Source organism: Melospiza melodia, chromosome 9 (assembly GCF_035770615.1).
Source record: "Melospiza melodia melodia isolate bMelMel2 chromosome 9, bMelMel2.pri, whole genome shotgun sequence".
Lineage (NCBI taxonomy): Eukaryota > Metazoa > Chordata > Aves > Passeriformes > Passerellidae > Melospiza > Melospiza melodia.
The window spans coordinates 12,390,027-12,409,386 of NC_086202.1; the positions used below are offsets into that span (position 1 = coordinate 12,390,027).

At 51.7% G+C, this 19,360-nt stretch overlaps 3 protein-coding genes across 4 annotated transcripts; all 3 read left to right on the forward strand.

The window, feature by feature from the left end:
• The first annotated feature begins 902 nt into the window (after positions 1 to 902).
• On the forward strand, positions 903 to 3,701 carry CALHM3 (calcium homeostasis modulator 3). The gene is made up of 3 exons (XM_063162891.1): positions 903 to 1,189; positions 2,085 to 2,340; positions 3,240 to 3,701. The coding sequence occupies exons 1-3, from the start codon at positions 903 to 905 to the stop codon at positions 3,699 to 3,701; spliced, it is 1,005 nt and encodes a 334-aa protein (XP_063018961.1).
• Positions 3,702 to 7,394: 3,693 nt separating this feature from the next.
• On the forward strand, positions 7,395 to 11,565 carry CALHM1 (calcium homeostasis modulator 1). Its single transcript, XM_063162828.1, has 2 exons — positions 7,395 to 8,189; positions 9,522 to 11,565. The coding sequence occupies exons 1-2, from the start codon at positions 7,641 to 7,643 to the stop codon at positions 9,987 to 9,989; spliced, it is 1,017 nt and encodes a 338-aa protein (XP_063018898.1). The 5' UTR covers positions 7,395 to 7,640; the 3' UTR covers positions 9,990 to 11,565.
• A 1,473-nt stretch (positions 11,566 to 13,038) lies between these two features.
• On the forward strand, positions 13,039 to 18,833 carry CALHM2 (calcium homeostasis modulator family member 2). Of its 2 annotated transcripts, XM_063163280.1 has the most exons (3): positions 13,039 to 13,292; positions 15,079 to 16,042; positions 16,125 to 18,059. In XM_063163280.1, the coding sequence occupies exons 2-3, from the start codon at positions 15,500 to 15,502 to the stop codon at positions 16,539 to 16,541; spliced, it is 960 nt and encodes a 319-aa protein (XP_063019350.1). In that variant the 5' UTR covers positions 13,039 to 13,292; positions 15,079 to 15,499; the 3' UTR covers positions 16,542 to 18,059. The 2 variants fall into 2 exon arrangements, with proteins under 2 accessions (XP_063019350.1, XP_063019349.1); XM_063163279.1 differs by having other exon boundaries at positions 15,079 to 18,833.
• The last annotated feature ends 527 nt before the right edge of the window (positions 18,834 to 19,360 follow it).

The following is a 19,360-nucleotide window of genomic DNA, read 5'->3' on the forward strand; positions in this document are numbered from 1 at the left end:
TATCTTTATCTGTAAAATGAACTTCTGAGACAAAAAGCTGATGAAGATGATAACCCACTCCCATGGGACAAAAGAACCAGCTGCTCTGATTGCATGGTGCCCTCTGATGGAAGCCAGAAGTGCCCCAGGGGGACAAGGATGTGGTATGGTACAAATACCCCAGTACATACAGGATGCACAGCCAAGAGCAGCCTTTGCCCCCAGGTGCCATTCCAGGCTTTGAAAGCTGTGGATTCTCACATCCTCTTGACTAGAGGGTTGGTCCTTTCAGCCCATTTTCATAGGGAAATCTGAGCTTGCAGCACACTGAGCCAGGTGTGTGCTCCCTGCCTTCCCCCTGCCCCACACGGGGCTGGGGACATGCAAAGAGAAGCGGGGCAGCAGCAGGAGCACGGATGAGCTCATTGATTTACCTGGTTTCTCCTGGGCAGTGAATCACCCAACAGGCTTCAATCAGCAGACAGCAGCTCACAGGCATCCACCAATGGCTCTCCACAGAGAGTTACCATCTCCTGGAGGGAGGGACCAGGCACCACCGGAGGCTGTGACTGCTTGCTGTGTGGGACAGCCCTCAAAATGAAAAACAAGGGGATAAAAAAGGCTGCTGGAGGCCGTATCCATCAGCTCACCTAGAAAAGCTACCAACTGCCCTGGAAGACAGGCACTTGGTGAGAGCCAGACCTGTGAGAGCCAGACCTGTCAGAGCCATGTGCCAGTGGGGAAGCCTCAGCACAGGCTGTTCCCCCCTACCACAGCAGCTCTCTTCCATCCTCATCCTCCTGCTGACTGGGAGCTGAGCTGCATCCCCTGCCCTGTGGCAGCAGCAGGAGGAGCAGAGGGAGACAGGCCTGTCTGGGCACCCAGGGATTTCCAGGAGGAGCATCCCTGGCCAGAAGAACACCATGGACCGTTTCCGGATGATCTTCCAGTACTTCCAGTCCAACTCGGAGTCTGTAATGAACGGGATCTGTGGGCTCTTGGCCCTGGCGAGTGTAAAGATGTACACCAGCCTGGACTTCAGCTGCCCCTGCCTGCCCCAGTACAACATGGCATATGGCCTGGGGATCATGTTCGTGCCCCCCATCATCCTCTTCCTGTGTGGGCTCATCCTCAACAGGCAGTCCCTGGTGATGCTGGAGGAGTGGAGGCGACCAGCGGGGCGCAGGACGAAGGACCCAGCTGTCATCAGGTGGGGTTTGCAGTGGCAGTGGCATCCCTCTTCTCACCTTCTGTTTAGCTGTCTGTATCCATGGCTTTGATCCTCCTGGTAGATTAGTTTTCTTGTAAGTTCATCTCCTGAGACCTCTCCCCAGGACCCTGGAGGGGCAGGGGTGTGGGAAATGCATTTACAGCCAGCAGAAATTAAGGCAGGCTCGTTCCATCCCAGCTAAGGAGAGCAGGAATGCCTCAACACCTGGGCTTATGCCACCACCCTGGGGAACTGCATTGCTGCTGCCCTGTCATGCACTCACAGGGTGTCTTCTGGGGCTTCCATGTGCAAAAACATCAGGCATTTCCTTTTAAATATGCAGAAGGTGTGGCATTTTCATCACAGTCATTCTTTATCAAAAGTCTCAGTCCCTTCACCCGAGCTTTTACTAATTTGTACTGGTAGAAGGGTGAGGAGAATAATAGTCCATCTGTTATATGTAAAGTTTTGTGCAGCACACAGGTTGGCTCAGAGAGGGGCAAGAAAGGCTGCAGAAAGAAGGGGATTTTCCAGATTACAACTGATGAGATAAGGAAGTGTGAATATGGAAGACAAGGGAGAGCTGACAAAGATCTGTGCATGGGAGACATAAGGGTACAGTCAAGGCAAGCCCATGGTGAGGGGACTGTGCACTGAGTGCAGGCAGCACACAGAACCCTGCCTTGTGCTAGTGCAGGTTCCACTGAGAGGCAGAACCAACAAAGACATCCCAGAGCAGAACAAGCATCAGCAGGAGCAATGCTGAGGGCAGCCCTGGGAGTCAGTTCCCTGGGTCTGGAAGGACTGCTTGGCACAGGACAGCCTGCATCCTTCAGGGCTCAGGATGAGGAGAAAGCTCCCAGCATTAACCCACTCACCTCTCCCTCTGCTCCAGGTACCTGTGCTCCTCCATCATGCAGCGAGCCATGGTTGCCCCTGTCGTCTGGATCGTAGTCACCCTCCTGGATGGCAAATGCCTCATCTGTGCTTTCAGTGGCTCCATGGACCCCCAGAAGTTTGTGGGTTTTGCCAACGTGAGCGCAGAGCAGGTGCAGCAGCTGCTGGCCAAGGTGCCCTGCAAGGATGACGAGCTCCTGAGGAACAGCACGTCCCGCAAGGCCGTGTCCAGGTACCTGCGCTGCTGCTCCCAGGTGGGTCACTGCTGGCACAGCCCCTCATGTTAGTGAGGTGACCAGGCATGGGGCACCTGCTCCTGCTCTTCCTTGATCTGCCATCCCTTCATTGTGGTCAGGCTGGGAGCAAGGCTACTCTGTGCTTCCAAATGTCGCTATCCCAAGTGATAATCTCGAGTCGGGTAGGGAAAAAGAAAGAATTTATGAATGGTTTAATAGAAGAATCAGCAGCTTCTAAACGCAGATAATATAAGATACTGTGTCTCCTAAACCCTGTTCAGTGTCAAAAGATCCTTCTAACTGCCAACCTTGCAGACAGGACCCACTGTTTTAAGGACAGTGCAAGCTTAGACAGATGAAAACAGCTTGCTCAGGAGCAATAGAACGGGGCACAAGGGGGACTGGAGCCCTGACTGGCCTCAGCTCTTGGTATAGAAGACTGGTGGAAGGTCATTGAAAACAAGCTCTTCTTTCTTATCAAAGGGAGCTGCCCATAGTCTGGGCTGTCTTCATGCTGCAGTGGGGACTCCTGAGCCCTGGAGTTAGTGTAGGTGGCAGATGAAGATCACTGGAGATAAGGAATGCCAAAGGAGAGCACTAAAGTCCCCTTTCCCTGGGGTACTCCTATGCTCATAGCAAATGCCTGTCTGCTCCAGGCAATTTTGCAATCAGTTATCCTTACTGAATGATTCATGCACAGATAAATACCCCATATTCTCTGGGAGGAAATTATACCAACCCTCTGGGTACAGTGTGAGGTGCTGGACTACAGGGACAGATCAAAGCCAGGAATCCAGATGCATCACATTTCTCCTCCAGCCACACAAACTCCCTGTCTCTCTGATGCAGGCAAAGAGCTTGTGCCTGTCCTTGTGTCTGTCTTGCTATTGTTTCACTGCTTCTTTCTTATCCCACAGGCACTTGGCTGGAGCATTCTGTTGATCCTGATCATAGCAGCTTTCCTTGCCCGCTGGCTCAGACCTTGCTTCAACCAGGTCACCCTCCTGCAGGCACGTCACTGGAGCAACTACATTGACATGGAGCAAAAGATTTTTGAGGAGACCTGCTGTGAGCACAGCCGGCTCTTTGCTCACAAATGCATCCTCCACTTCTTCGAAAGCATGCAGCAAGAGATCAAACTGCACAGCTTCAGCTTCCCTAGGCAGGGAGAGGGGGCTGAAGGAGGGGAAGGTCTTCTCCAGGGTATCACAGATCAGGACCAGGTGAATGAACTTCTGAAAACGTGGTACTATGAGAAACCTCCCCTGGATGTCAGCCAGGCACACCAGAGGCATGCCCTGGTGCGAGAGAGATCCCCCCTGCCCAGGGCAGACAATGCCAGCACCCACTCCAAAGTCCCCCAGCACAGCAGTGTGTAAAGGGGGATTTGTCCTGCAGGCACAGAAGGAGCATTGCCAAACCTCTGCACAAAGCCAGGACCAGTGGCAGGTGACAGTGGTGCTCATACCTTCCTCCAAATCTGCAAACTCAAAGGCTCCACTCCAGGGCATGCCTAGCAAAACCTACAAAGTCAGCTGGCTCTGAGGGTCCAAGGGCTCCAGATGCAGTCACTGTTAATGACATTTCTCAGCCAAGGACCCTCGGGGCACTTTTGTCATATCAAAGTGTTTGCAGCTTCTTACAGCTGTGATAAAAGTGTTCTGGCTAAGGAAGGATTTAACCAGGGCAGCAGCATCTGGCTGCATACAAACCACACACACACAGAGGAGTGAGGAGCTCCTGCCCACTCCAGTGAAACCTGCTTCAAAGGGTTATCAGAGCTGACACAGAAGTTATTTAATTGGCAACTCTCTTAGCACCACACCAACATATTTACTCAAAAAGGCAAATCCACCTCCTAAGTCTTCCCATCTGCTGAGAGCTCTGGCTGCCCCCAGCCCAGCTGCCAAACTGTTCTGTCTTCCTCTCACAACCCATCAATACTTCCATGCATTTATAAAATGAAATATGGCAACACACTGAAATTCATGGAGCAGCATGACTTTAATTGAAGACACCTCTGAATAAGGATTGGATTGGATTTGCAGAAGGAACAGGAGATGGAGGCTTTGTGAAACACAACCATGGGGCTGTGCTGGGGTTTAGTAGCTGCTGTAGGCACTGGTGCTCAGCCATGGAAAGGACACGCTCACTCTGCCTGAGAAGTCTGAGCACAGACTTTAAACACTCCTCTGCTAGATTTGGGTACAAGCTATCCAGAGGATCATCCTTGCAACACCTATTTGGGCATTTCCATCCACAGTTTCAAAGCTGTTTGGATATAATCTTACCTCTGAGCCTTTGATGATAATTGCTTTCTCACCTGCCTTTTCCAGCCCCCACTGTACATGGTGCCAGTTTGACGGGTACTTCTGTCCAGCATTGCTGCTTGGATGCATTAAAGTCTTTCCTGCAAATTAACCCAGAACAGACACATCTGTTCCTCCAGGCTGAACCTCACACTGATACCCACTTTGTCTCTTGGAGGGAGAGGTGCAACGTGGAGGGGCTGGGGGAGGTGGGAGTGAAGAAGAAATATCTCCTTGGGTATGGGTAGGTGGGGCAAGCAGGGTTTTCAGGAGGAAATAAGAGGGTGGGATAGGGGCAGAGGAACCTGCCACCACACTGGGACTAAATCCAAAATGAAGGATCAAAATAAAAATTCATATTAATACCCCAAACTGACTTGTCAAGCTGCTGGCAGGTGGGTCACCTCCTGCCCAGGATGTTTGCATGCACAGGCCAGAGGATGAGGATGTACTGGGTAAAACATTGGGAAGCAAAATAACTCCATAGCCCACACATGGGCAGCTGCACCCCTTTGCCCACTGAGGCCCAGTCAGGAGCTGCAGGGTGCAGAGGGATGGGCTGCAGAGCTTTTCTTATTTGCATAGCAAAATCAGATCTGGATGAATCCCTGAGCTCCCTTGGATATGCTAGGAGAGTGCACAGAGCCAGCTGTGGCCCATGCTGGTAGGGAAAAACACAGTGGTCCTTTCTCCAGGAGCTCTTTACATCCAGGGAGATTCTGAGCTCTTCTTTGAAATCAACATTGCACTTTGAATTGTGTCTCTGGTTTACTTTTGTCAGACATGACATCACAAATCTGAGGCTGCAGCTCAGTTTGGACTCACCATTTCATTTTAGTCAAATTGGGTATTTTCCTAACATGCTCACAGCTGAGGTCTGCAGCTCCATTTGCATGCTGCTTTCCATGTTCTCAGGTTTTAAGTCATCCCAGTGTGGCCACAAAATATGAAAGGCTAAAGGGGGGAAGAGGAACAGATTTGTTATCTGTACCAGGAGGGAGCAAACAGGAGGGTTTAAGGCTGCTGCCATGGATTTAACAGCTGTCTGTCTCTCAGGGCTGCTGTGATGCCTGACCTGCAGATCTGTCTGGCATCCTTAGGGATCCTCACCTGCCAAGAGCCTGTGAAACAGCAGAGCTGACTGCAAAGACAGCTTCCCCAGTCACTTCCTAAACTCTCCTGAAGGGAATTGTTACTGCTTTCACACTCCTTCTTTCCATATCTTACACTGACTAGGACATGCAAAGCCCTCCCCAGCTCCACACCTTGGAGTCTGTGTTGGTGTGCAGGTGCAGGACTGGGTCCAGGGTGGGACTTGGGCAGGTACCATCTCTTTCAGGGCAGGGTTTCCAGAGCACAAATAAGTTGGGATTTGGGAGGAATCATCAGCTCTGCCTTCCCTTGGAAGTCAGTTAGAGTGAACTTTCTGTTAGGAAGCTCATGAAAACAAAGCCAACATGGAAAGAAAGACCCAGGCATTGCCTTCTGTGGACTGTTTTTTGATTCTCACTGACTATTGCTGGCTTCAGTGAGAATTGTAGTGCTGTACACCAAGCAGGCTCAGACCCTCAATTCATGTTTAATAAAAGGCAGGGTTTTCCTGGAGATCAAAAAGCTCTCAGCTTTTTACAGGGTTGATTCAAGCAGGCTTTGATGTGAACTGCCCTTCAAAAAGCCACTTGTCAGGTGAACAGAGAAGCCAGTCTGAGTTCTTAGCTAGCAGTACAACAGGTCTCATCTATATTCATGCAGCAAAATCTCTTCCCATTTGATGAGATCATGCAATTAACCTCTCCACGGCAGACAGAGCTAAGACTGCTCAGGTATTACCCACGTGCTCGGTGCTCACCTCTGCAGTGGCATCTCAGGGTCAACTCAGCATAATCAGCTGAGCCCCAGGACTGGTGCAGGGCAGACTCAGAACCTGCAGCACTGACTAATGGTCAAAAAGCCTGGTCTGGCTTCCTAGCTCAGCACTGACACACTGCAAAAACTCGTGGGAAAGTACCTGTCCTGTGTCTTCCGTGTGCCACCCACCTATGCACAGCTTCCCTTGGTGACATGTCCCACAGCCACCACTGCAGTCACACTGGAGATGTATCTTGATCCTCACATCAGGTGGTGCCTGGACAGGAACAACTGAGCAACTGCCACTGCCTGTTTTAGAGCCACCTGTAGTCCCAGCAATCCCCCACCTTCTGACCAGCTTGAGGGAGCAATTGAACGCAGCAAGGCTGCTTTGTGAACTGGGAACTGAGATGCAGGACAGCACCATCAACACCATCCATTCTTTTAGATTTGTGCTGTGGAAGCCAAGCCCTGCCTAACTATTACCTCTCCTTTCTCTGCCTTTCCTTTTCTTTTCCCTTCCCTCTGCAGAATAAAAATGAAGAGTTATTTCCCAGAAATAACTCCTCCCAGGTTCAGAAGTAGGGGCTGGCAGACCTGCAAGGTGCTTGCCTCAGATGCTGCTGAGGCAAAGCAGACACACAGAGGGAAGGGGGAAGCTCTGGAATCCAGTTTTGCCATGTGTGCCAGCACTGCAGGGGTGGGGTGTCCCGTTCAGTCCTAGGAGGAGCACCCACTCCCTGCATTTGCAAACAGGTTCACAGAGGCCAATCAGCCAACTCTGCCCAGGGCACAAAGTGCTCTGGGGAGGGCACAGCCATGGTAACACCTGCACCCTCCAGTAAAGAGATCTGGCGGCTGGAAGACTGCAGAAATGGGGATGTGGAGAAGAATGAAATCTGGTTTTGCAAACCAGAAACAACCCAGGTCCCAGATCCAAAGAAGAGCAGCAGGAAGCAAACTCCAAACTTTTGTAGGCAGCAAAATCAGCAGGAAAAAATGTTAATTTTTTACTTCAAATAGTGGGGTTGTAAGTGTGCATGAATGAAACAGTGGACAGCACAGAAACTTAGTGATGCCATCTTTGAAGAGGAAATCTGAAAGAATGAAATAGACTGAGGCCACAGCTTGGACCCTGGTGGGGGAAGGAATCAAGCAAAGATGGACAAGTTTCGGATGATCTTCCAGTTCTTCCAGTCCAACCAGGAGTCCTTCATGAACGGCATCTGTGGGATCATGGCCCTTGCCAGCACCCAGATGTACTCAGCCTTTGATTTCAACTGCCCCTGCCTGCCACAGTACAACCTGGCCTACGGGCTGGGCATCCTCCTGGTGCCCCCCTTCATCTTGTTCCTGCTGGGTTTTGTGCTGAACAACAACATCTCCATGCTGGCAGAGGAGTGGCGGCGGCCGCGGGGCCGGCGCGGGAAGGACGCGGCCGTGCTGCGCTACATGTGCTGCTCCATGGCACAGCGGGCCATGATCGCCCCCGTGGTGTGGCTCTCGGTGACACTGCTGGACGGCAAGTGCATCACCTGTGCCTTCTGCACCTCGGTGCCCCTGGAGAGCCTGGGCAATGCCAGCCACCCCCGCCTGTCCCAGGGGGAGGTACAGCGGGTGCTCGCCCGGATCCCCTGCAAGGAGATCTACACCGGGCAGCAGCTCATCGCCAGTGAAGTGGCCGTCAGGTACCTGCGCTGCATCTCACAGGTAAGAGGCACCATGGTGTGCTCTCACTGGTGGATTGGGGTTAGGCACTGACAGCCTGAGCTCCCTCAACAGAATCTCCTTGTTGAAATCAAGCTGCAGCAGGAGAGACTGGTGATTTCACAGGGATACAAGGTATTCAGACTCAGCTCTGTGGGGTTATGCCTCCAGGATGGTGCAGAGGCTGTAGCTGTAGGTCATCCTAATAACTGGCCATCTCTCCTGCCTGGGCAGCCCAGGGCTGCAGAGCGTGACAGCCAAACCATCTGCATGTATTTATTCAGAGCAGGCTCAGAAGGGGCTGAGATGGATCTTCCTCAGTGGCTGGCAGGTTGTCACCTCTCCAATAACCCATCAGTTGCTTTTCTTATTACAACACGTGCAAGCAACGGGCCGATAACCATCTGTGCCACTTGTCTGTGCCGCTGCATGGGAGCAGCCAGGGTGTGTTTATTAGCCATCCCAGGGAACCACAAATGAAGATGTGCTGCTAACCACTTGTCCTGTGCTTAATTCCTCTCAAGCCCTCTGCTCCTGGCCATGCTGGAGACAGGATGGTCTGAAATACCTGTCACTCATGCACTCCCATTTATAAGCAGACCTTAGGGCAGACAGGAATGATTATCCCCTTTAAGAGAAATGGAACCCCTGGGACTCCTCCAAAGCAGATTTTCCTGGGCATACCGCATCTGAAAAGCATTGGGAGCTGAAAAACAGGAGGTCCCACATAGAACCTCCCCCTCAGGTGCTCTTTTAGGAGGCTGCATTTACAGGGGCGTTGAACATCACGAGCTCTGCCAGTACGGCCTGGAGGCAGCCTGAGCTAAGACTGATGGTGAACAAGACAAACTGGTTCTGGCTCTGTCCTCATCTCACCCTTCCTGTCAGACCCCATTAACAGGGGAGCTTTCACTGCTGCCCACTCACAGTAGATATTACTAAATTCAGCTTGGAAAAAGAGCTAAGACAGCTGCATAAACCAGGGAGCATCTGGGGCAATACTGCAAGTCAGAGGACACAGGCTATCCTAGACCTAGGTGAGGCACCCTCATTGGAGGCAGGACCAAGGGCTGGGCACAGGATTCAGCCCCGGTGTTATTTATGGTCAGTGCCTGCTGATGCTCTATAAGGCAAGAAGCAAGAGGTGCTGCCTATGCACTGAACAAAAATTCTATGCAAATGGTTCATAGGGCCTCCTCACCCAGTTTTGCAGCGTAAACACAGCCAAGTGTCAAATAGCCCAAAGTGGAGTCAGGCTTGTTTGCAAACCAGGGGGGTTCTGCGGGCTGGTTCTGCTGGGCATGTGACAGCTCTGGTTCCCCTTCATCCCTGCAGGCTCTGGGCTGGTGCTTTGTGCTGCTGATGACCACTTTGGCTTTCTTGGTGAGATCTCTTCGGCCCTGCTTCAGCCAGGCTGCCTTCCTGAAGAGCAGGTACTGGTCCCACTACATCGACATCGAGCGCAAGCTGTTCGACGAGACGTGTGCGGAGCACGCCAGGAGCTTTGCCAAAGTCTGCATACAGCAGTTCTTTGAGGGCATGAGCACGGACCTGGAGGCTGCTCGCTGCCACCTGCCCAGGAAAGCCCCTGCTGATGCAGGGGAAGCTGCCGAGAAGCTCCTGGGCATCACCGACCAGGGCACCATGAACATGGCCCTGAAGAGCTGGCACAGATGCAAGCCCCCACTTCACCTCCACCCACCTGCCCAACCTACTGGAAACGGCTGGGCAGGAGAAGGGCAGCCCCCCACACACCCCTCTGCACCCCAAAAAGAGACAGCTGCCTACTACAGCTGGGTGTGAGGGCCACGGGGCTGGGCAGAGGCAGAATCATGTTTTTGTGAGATGGGCTGCAGAGAGGGCAGAAGCCAGGGCACAGGCAAGGGCCAGTGCCACAGCAGCCGCAGGGGAACAGGCACCCAAAGGGCTCAGTGGGATCCCATCTGCTCTCACATCCAGTCCCACAGCATCGGTGATCCAGGTAACAAGTTGTGTGCCAGGAAGGATAATTTTGGAAGGCTATGATGGACAAGCCCCAGGGATGCTGAAGGGTGCAATGTGGCAGCCAGACGTGCTGTGTGTCCCACACCACTGAGCACCAGGTTTGTGTTGTGGCAGTTGCCAATACAGACACTACCAGATGTGCAAAACTTCCTCTCTTTCATGATGTGCTCAGCATTGAGCAGTGCATGTGGGTTTAGGCAGTATTAAAAATTCCCCTGGTGGGGAAACAAGCTGAGAGTGCCCATTTCTGCTGCCAAGTTGTGAAACCCTGAAAGACCACATTACCCCTCCACAAACTACATCCCCACAGACACATGGCTCCCAAGCCAAGAAAAGCCTTAAAATAAATTTGACCAAAGCAATGAGGTAGTGAAGAGACATTCCACATAGCCCTGTGTGACAGAAACAGGGTGGTTGGTGTTACGGGCACCATTAAATGAGGATTCCACAGAGATGCTCCTTGAGGGAAGTGTCCAGACAAGGACAGCAGCTAGCATTCAGCAGCAGGGGGATGGAGAGAGGGCCAGGCCAACACCCTGCCACAAATCTGCCTCAGGACAATTTGTTTTTACAAATTTTCCTGTATGTCTCCCTAACACAAACGCTGATGTTAAAAACCCACCTGGATGTTTGTTTAAGGAGCCAAATGAATAATTCAGGTTTACCATTCAAGCTCTGTGCTCAAACACCAGGATTTATAAAAGCTATTTACTAAAGCTGTTGGTGTTTCTTTACTTGTATGCAATGAAAAGGACTGGAAGAGTCCCCAGGCCAAGCCTGAGGTGCTGAGGCTGTGTGAGTTGAAGAGTTTTGCCAGTGCTTGGCCACCAGCAGCAGCCAGCCCTGGCCCTCAGAGGAGAAGCCGGGAGGTCACCACCAACATTACACAATTCAGGGTGGCTGCCTGCTTCCACAGAAAGAGGGGATGACAGGATGCAAGCCCTTGAGGTGACCATGGAAATCACAGCCCAGAAGAGTGTTTCCCAGTGGCCCTGATTTTATTACAAATATGCAGAAGGCAGACCCCTTTTGAGGCATGAGTTTTAGCCCTGCCACGTCCCTTCCAAGATGTTCATGCACTTGAAATTTCTGCTGCGGTGTTCTTGTTCAAACAACTTATTATGAGTAACTGAAGTGACTGTCGTTTGCATAAACCTTAATTATCAGTGTGCAACTCCACAGAGGCTTTGGGTAGAAGAGAACAAAGGACCAAAGTGATGAGGAAATTCTCCTGGCTGCTGTGAGAGCATTTTAGCAAGCTCATAGTCAAGGGCAGGCTGAATCTGGCCAACTCCCAGGAGAAAGGAGCATGACATAGCTTTGTCATCAATCTTCACACCCAAACTTTAATTAACGCACCTGCCCAGAAATTAATAGGCACAAAACCTGATTTACAAAGCAAAGGAGATTAAAAGATAAAGGTGGTTTCCACTCCTATCATTTGCAGTTTGGTGCTGTTTGTGGCTCACTGGGAAAGGTGCGCTCAGAGTCCCCCACGATGGCGAGCAGCACAGAGGGATGGTGGGCTCCATGGCACAGCCGTTAAGGTATCAACTAGATGCATTTGCAATGAGAAACTCTTGGGCTCTTAACTAAGATTTTTAAGATTAGAGCTTTGCCCCCATGCAGCAAATGGAGCAGTTGCAGAGTCCTCATAGATCAGGTTCCCCTCTCCACGCTGGAATCTGGGGACATTGCTCATGGCCTTTGGGAGGAGAGCCTTCCCAAGGAAGCCCCACACACCCCAGGCTGTGGTCCCAGTGCTGATCCCACTTTGTTGCAGTGCTCTGAGCGTGGCGCAAGCCCCGGGTCCCCACCAAGCCAGCAGGGGAGCCACCCCCAGGCGAGCACCCAGGGTGTGGGAGTGCCGAGGGATGCACCGCGCCCAAACAACCGGGAGCTGCAAAAACCTCCCGAGGATCCCAGGTCTGGGCTAGGAAGGAAAATGGTCCAAAAACCCCATCGGCTGAACTGCCGGCGCTGGGCTGAGCCTACACTTGCTCGGGGAGGAGGGGAACGTGGGTGTTGCTGAGGATTTGCCTGTGCTGAAGGCATTCCCTGGGGAGGGCTGAGTTTAACCCCAGGGACAAGACGGCAAGGAGGGTGGGGAAGGAGGATGGGGGCCTCCAGCCTCTGCAACAGGCTGGGCAGGAGCTGGAGCTGAGGGACAGACGGTGGAGAGGAGGGAGCAAAGAGAAAGAGAGGCGCTCTCGGCTGCCTCGCAGGCATCGCTCAAGCAGGGGAAACAGAGAGCAGAAAAGTTGAACCAGACAGGAATGCACCGCACCCGCCAAAAATCAGGCTGTGCCCAGCCCTACACACACGGTCCCCGGCCCTGCTCAGCCCCCAGCCTGCTCTGTCCCACCTGGGGGAAAGCAGAACCTGGCACCCCACAGAGCTTGTGATGCCCCAAAATCCACCCAGGCAGGCGCCTTCCCGCTGGCTCAGCCGGCTCCCGTGTGCTACAGCAGAAGATTCTGTCCCTTCTCGTGGGACCATGGGCTTCTCCTGCGCTGTCCCTGCCTGCTTGGCGTGGCTCCATCAGCATCACGGCATCCCCTGGGGACAATGGGGGCTGCACCCAAGCCCCGGGCAGGAGGGATTCCCCATTTCCCCTCTGCACCCCTGCAAGGTGCCTCATCGCTGCTGTTCTCCAGGCAAACTCCCGGCCGTCCCAGCCAGCCACTGCACATCTGCATCATGAGTCTGAGAAAGCACGATGTGCTTTTTCCAGTGACTCATTCTCTCAGCTTTTTCATTTCCTTTTTTTTTTATTCTTAAAGGCACAACCTCAGCTGCGCACAGAGCAGAAGCCAAGCGCCTGCTCTTTGCCCCACCCAATCTCAGAGCTGGAGAACAACCTCCTCCCTCTTCCCAAAAGCCAACAGCAGAGAGCATGTTTCAAACTGAATGAGGAAGCCTTCGCAAACTGTTAAGGCTGCTTTCAAAAGCTTCCACTTCACCATCAGACCAGCCTTGGCTTCATCCCAACTCCTGCACAGCCCTGTGTGCTGCTGGAAACCCCCCACAAACCAGAGCCTGGGTGAAAAAACACAGGAAGGGCTGCGAAGGCTCCAGAACTGGTTTCAACAACTTTTTCAAGTAAGTGACTTAATTTTTTCTTGCTTTCACATATATTTTGGGGAAAGAAACAGAGGCTCTTAAAAACTTACCTGCTGCAACTTCTTCCTTTACCTGCTTACAACTTTTCCCCTTCTACCCAACCCTCTCTCTCAGACCCTAACTACCAAGCAGAGGAAGGGTAACCTCTAAGTGGCAAATACTTCTCTTTGCCAGCTCCTCAGATATTTGCTTTGCCATTTGCCAGGCTCTGTCAGGAAGGTTACAGGGCCATGTTTGTCGGGGCTGTTTGTGGGTAACTAACAACAGATGCTTGAACTCCAGCAAGTTTGTGGGCTTGGCATCTGGCTGCAAACGTGGAGCTCCGGCAAGCATGGAGATGGAGGCCTGGCTCCCCATCACGTGGTGGCAGTTTTCAGCTGGTCTGTCTCCTTTGCAGAGGGAGTTTTGCATATGGAAAACTGGGAAGCTGCAGGAAGACATTAAGGGCTGTTTACATTTGAACTCGGCAATATCACAGCGTGACTTTGGAGGGATTGCCATGGATTAGACACGGCAAAGAACAGAGGCAAAATTTCTGTCCCTGTTCCCCACCCGTGCCCCATGAAGAAAGGGAGTGAACCAGGATGTGTTAAGGCAGCAGATCAACTGAGGCAGAGGAGTGATTTAAAGCACAGTGTAAGAGCAAGCCCTGTGCATAAGACCATAGGGATTAAAGTATCTTTGTCTCTTCTGCCTGACTATCCCTGAAGTCTTGTCCCTGCAGTTGGGGTGGCCCAGGTAAGACTTTGAGATAGGTCTGTGGGCCATGGCCCCCAGGCAGCCCCAGATGTGTGCTGGTACTTCCAGCACTGTGCAAGCTGCCAGAGGCAGTTGGTTGGGTGCCCAGGTCCTTCCTGTCTCCAGCAAACCCTGGTGACAGCAGTTCCTCTAAGGCCAGAGGGTTTCGTCATGGGTGAGGTTCACAGGGCTTGCAAGGTGTTGAGGCTTTCTGAGGAGAAACCCTGTGGAGATGCAGCACTGATGGAAAGCTAAGAAATTAATTGAATCCAGCTTGCAGATGGGATGGAGGGAATGATGTCGCTGCAGAGAGCATGGATACAATTCCCAGTTATTTCCCTGCCCTTAAAAAAATCAGGGAACATGATTTTCCCTGCTTGGCCCCAGGTGCCTGCAGCCCTGTCGGTGGGGTGTAACCCAGGCAAAGGGCACCAAAGAGCATCTCTGGCACTGAGGCTGCAGGTTGAGGGGCTCAATCTCAGGGCAGCAATTAAGAAGCTGAGCAGGGACTGCAGGCCAGGACAGGAAGTACGATTTTGTGAATCGGCTGCAGGATGGGAGATCATCCTGACACACCCAATCCTAGCAAAAGCTCACATATAATTGCTGTCCCAGCTCTATGAGCATTTGGTGTTTGTATCCTGGGACATCAGGATAAGCTTTCCCAGAAAGCAACTTCTCTTGCTGGTATGAACAGCCCCCAAGCATCCCTTCACCCTTCTCAGCAAAGGCTGCTCCTGCCTGGGCCTCCCATGCTGCATTTCTGTGCTCCCAAATCTTCTGGGATGTCTCACAGCACCCCTTGCTGCCTTCCTCACATACCTGTGTCTATTCATAAGTATTAACTCATCAGCTGTAAAGAGGGAGGCAAAAGCCACACAGGACACCTTCAAAGCAGCACAACCCCAGCACCCATGTGCCACATATGGCTGGGCTACTGTGAGTCAGTTGCAGGGCTGGGGACACATCCCAGCACCAGTGCTCTGGTCCAGTTTTCCCAGTAACATGGTGTCCTCCTTCATTGCAGGTTTGGGTGATCATCAAGAGCTTGCCAGTGATGCTGACAATAATTGCCTCTGAGAGGTGACTAAGACCAAACAGAAGGAAAGAGGACAAATGTGCAATTGAGAGGGACAGAAAGGTGTGTCCCACCTGTCATCTTTGCTGTAGTGAAGCTTTTGGAGGGCTTAGTGGGAAACAAAAAGGGCTGAAGTTTCACATATTGCTTAGGATACCTTTTGAAGTATCCCTGTATCAGCAGCCAACTCCACAGGCTGGGACACCAGGTGGGAAGAAGTGACATCGGTGAAGGTGTCTTGCTCCTGGAACAGCTCCTCGCACCTCAGCTAGCACCAGGCCTTTCATCCCCCACTGGAGTGTTCCTCAGAGCTGGGGGCTGAGCCAGCACAGCCCCCACTGCAGAACACATCTCTCAGGCCCCGGACGAGATGGCCGCCCTCATCGCTGAGAACTTCCGCTTCCTCTCCTTGTTCTTCAAGAGCAAAGACGTGATGATTTTCAATGGATTGGTGGCCCTGGGCACAGTGGGGAGTGAGGAGCTCTTCTCAGTCGTCGCCTTCCACTGCCCCTGCTCCCCTGCCCGCAACTACATCTATGGGCTGGCTGCCATCGGTGTCCCGGCCCTGGCCCTCTTCCTCATTGGTGTCATCTGGAACAATCACACCTGGAACCTGGTGGCCGAGTGCCACAAGCGGGGCACCAAGAACTTCTCTGCTGCTGCCACCTTCCTCCTCTTTGGCTCCATCATGGGCCGAGCGTCCGTGGCACCCATCACTTGGTCGGTCATCTCGCTGCTGCGTGGGGAAGCTTACATCTGTGCCCTCAGCGAGTTTGTCAAGTCATCCTCCCTGGACAAGTTTCCAGCTGAGTACGGGGCCGAGGTGCTGGCCAAGATCCCCTGTAGAGACGTCCCGGCAAACCTCACCAAGTTCAGGGACGAGGTGACACGGCGGCTGAGATACGAGTCCCAGGTAGGCACAGCAGGGAGAAGCCACAGGGAGTGGGTAAGACAGCCTTGCCGTGTCCTAACGCAGCCTCTCTCTTCTCTCCCAGCTCTTCGGCTGGCTGCTCATCGGCATCGTTGCGGTGCTGATTTTCCTCACCAAGTGCCTGAAGCACTGCTGCTCGCCGCTGAGCTACCGGCAGGAGGCCTACTGGGCCCAGTACCGCTCCAACGAGGACAAGCTCTTCCGACGCACGGCCGAGGTTCACTCCAGGATCCTGGCAGCCAAGAACGTGAAACAATTCTTTGGCTTTGTGGCACTGGACAAGGAGGAGAAGGAGCTGGTGCAGGAGTTCCCGGTGGAGGGCGTCCAGCCGAGCCCCCAGTGGAATGCCATCACAGGTGTCTACATCTACCGAGAGAACAAGGGCTTCCCGCTCTACAGCCGCCTCCACAAGTGGGCCAAAGGGGTGGAAGGGAACGGGCCAACCCCAGAAGGCCATGAACTGCTGTTTTTAGCTTCCTAAGACAGAAGTGAACCAGCAGCGCTTCCCCAGACTGCCTGGCAGCCCTTCCAGTATCCGTGCTCAGCTGAGGGATGCTGGGAACATTCCTCCCAGCAGGATTACTTCTATCAGCAGGTAAAAGGAATCAACAGCCTCAAGGCAGAGACTGATAAGCAATACCCTGAGCTGGGGAACCCCTCCCTTGGAGACAAGACTCTCACTGCTGCTCCCAGAGACACAGGGGAGCAAGGAGCAGATGCAGCCCTTACCTCCAGTGCAGCCCTCTGCCTGACACACCAGCAGAAGCCTTAGGGAGCAAGAGATGGGCACATTTCTCACTGTGACTCATGCAGTCCCACTTGTCTCCCCCCGCCAGCCATCCCATACCTATTTGTTTTATTGACATTGATATCTTCTTACACACTTGTGTGATGCCTGTTACATAGGCAGGTCCCAGAGCACTTTACAGACTTTACAGTGCAGGTAAAAGAAGGAAGCTGTGGGTAAATTCCTGAGGCAAGGAGGATGCAATAGCATCTGGGAAGGAATAAGTCAGTAATAGCCACACACGAAATAACTGAGAGACTAAAGCAGAAGGAATCACCAATATTCTTGGTATTCAGAAAGGCACTCTGTAATTACCAATTTGAAATTTGGGTAAGACACCAAACTCCCTTTGTCCTTACTAAAGTGCCTGGCAATCTCTAATGAGCCCAAATGGTCACCACAATGAGTTTATAAACCCAGAGGAGGCACCATCAGCAGAACAGCTTTGGGGCAAGGTAGCAAGGTGGAGACTGAGAGGAATCAGTACCCACAGTACTGTCTGCATCTCACTGCATTTGTCATCCAGCCATCAGATGAGAGTCCTTTGTTTGGGTTACAAGCTGCAGGACGACCTCAACCAGAATGAGCTTTCCGTAAATGTATGTATGAACATACATATAGTGGATGTAACATATAACTGTCGTTAGTCTGTTGTATTAATGGAGCATCTTTCTCAGAGGGGAAGGGGATGAGAAAGCTGACAGCCCAAAGAGCACATTACATTCACCCATCTGCTGCACTGGGACTGCAGCCCTGGAGCAACAAGGGGACAGCAGGAACAGGAGCGGGGGAGCAGCTCTCTCCCTACACGTCTACCACTGAATGTTCTAAAACTCTTTCCACTGCCTTAATTGGCCCCTGAAGCACAATGTCTCTTTTATGGACTTGGCCATACTCTGGGAAAGCAAAACCAGAAGGGTGTAAAATTACTACCCTCACCATCACACTGTGTGACTATGGCTTCAAGGCTGCTCCTCTGGCATTGCACAGTCCCTTTTCTCCCAAGGGTCAATCCTGTGTACACTGTGTAAAGAGCTGGCATGACAGAGAAGTTTGGCTTTCCTACTTGAACTGTTTTGTTATAGATACAACTTCCTTTTACACTGTGTCACTTACCAAAAAGTCTAAAGTTGTTCAAAAAACAGCCCAAACCCACAAAACTCAGAGGGGTACACACAAGAAGATTTTAAATAAATTATTAAAGGAGAGTTATTTTTCATTGACTTCTGAGTTTCTTCAGGGGGGTATAAAAGGCATAATTTAACATTCTCTTTGAACTCAAGGACTGGGAACTTATTTTTTCTTTCTATTAAAGATTCAGATCCTCTCCTATCCAGATCATCTGAGAATGTTTCAAAGCATTATCACATATTACAAGTTAGTAACTTGGCTTTTTAGTTATTCTTGCAGTGAGTAGCACAAATCTTGTATATCAGGATACACAATTGCAGCAAAGGAGAGAAAATTCTTTAAAAAGCTTTTGACAAGTATGGTGTCTTGCAAGAAAGAGCTGCAGGCTACTCCCTCACATAAAGAGGCTGGAACACCGCTTAATGGGCGAGGCATCCCAGGATCCCTGTTCAGCCTCTCCACAGATTTGCTTTGCATTTGTGGGAAGGCTTGGCTCTCAGCTTCATCAACTAATCCACAGAAATAATCAGATGGAAGTTAAATTAAATTGCATTAACTTGAGATGAAAGGGAGTTCATTTGCATTTCTTCATGCTGGCCCTCGAGTGCGAACATGCAGATGCACACGCCACCCCCACACAGCCAGCAGACACGAGGTAACTTGCTGAAACAAAGCAGAGTTCCTCTTACTTCCTTTATTTCCCTTGCCTTCCTCCTTGATAGTCCCAATTATTCCTTTGAACCACCTCCACTCTGGTTCCTTCTCTTCCCCTTCCCTCCTTTGAAGGAAAGGGGCAAGACACGTAATGCTTGAGAATGGATTTTTATCCTAAGAATAAACCATGAGCACAAACCATCTTTTGTTCTGGTTGCATCCTTGCTCTCCTGTATTAAATCCACTCTCTTTCCATTGGCTGGGATGGGCTAGGGGCTTGTCCAGCTTGCCTGTTTTCCCTCCCTCTTGTTGGAGAGGCATGCTTGAGTGGACAGCTGTCAGTGAGAAGTGGAGCAAGACATTACACTCAGAAATTTGTTTGAATTGCAGAGGTTTGGTTTTTCTCCTCTCTGCCACCCTCTCTGAGCGTGGTCTCCACTGAGACAGCCCTAGGCTTCTGCCTCTCCTGGCACATCAGCACCCTTAGGAATATATCCCTGCTGCTCCTGTCACCCAGTGTCCCCCAGTGACAATGCTGAGGTGAGGAACATTAACCCAGATGGTTTTACACACAAGCACAAGCAGCCAGGTTAGATTTTCCACTGAAATGCCAAGAGTGAAATTGAGCCACCCATCTCCCTGGCATGCTGGATCACACAAACTGTGAGCTCACACATCCCCTGCTGCTCCTCCAAAGACCAACAATAATCCCATCACAGAACAGCCCA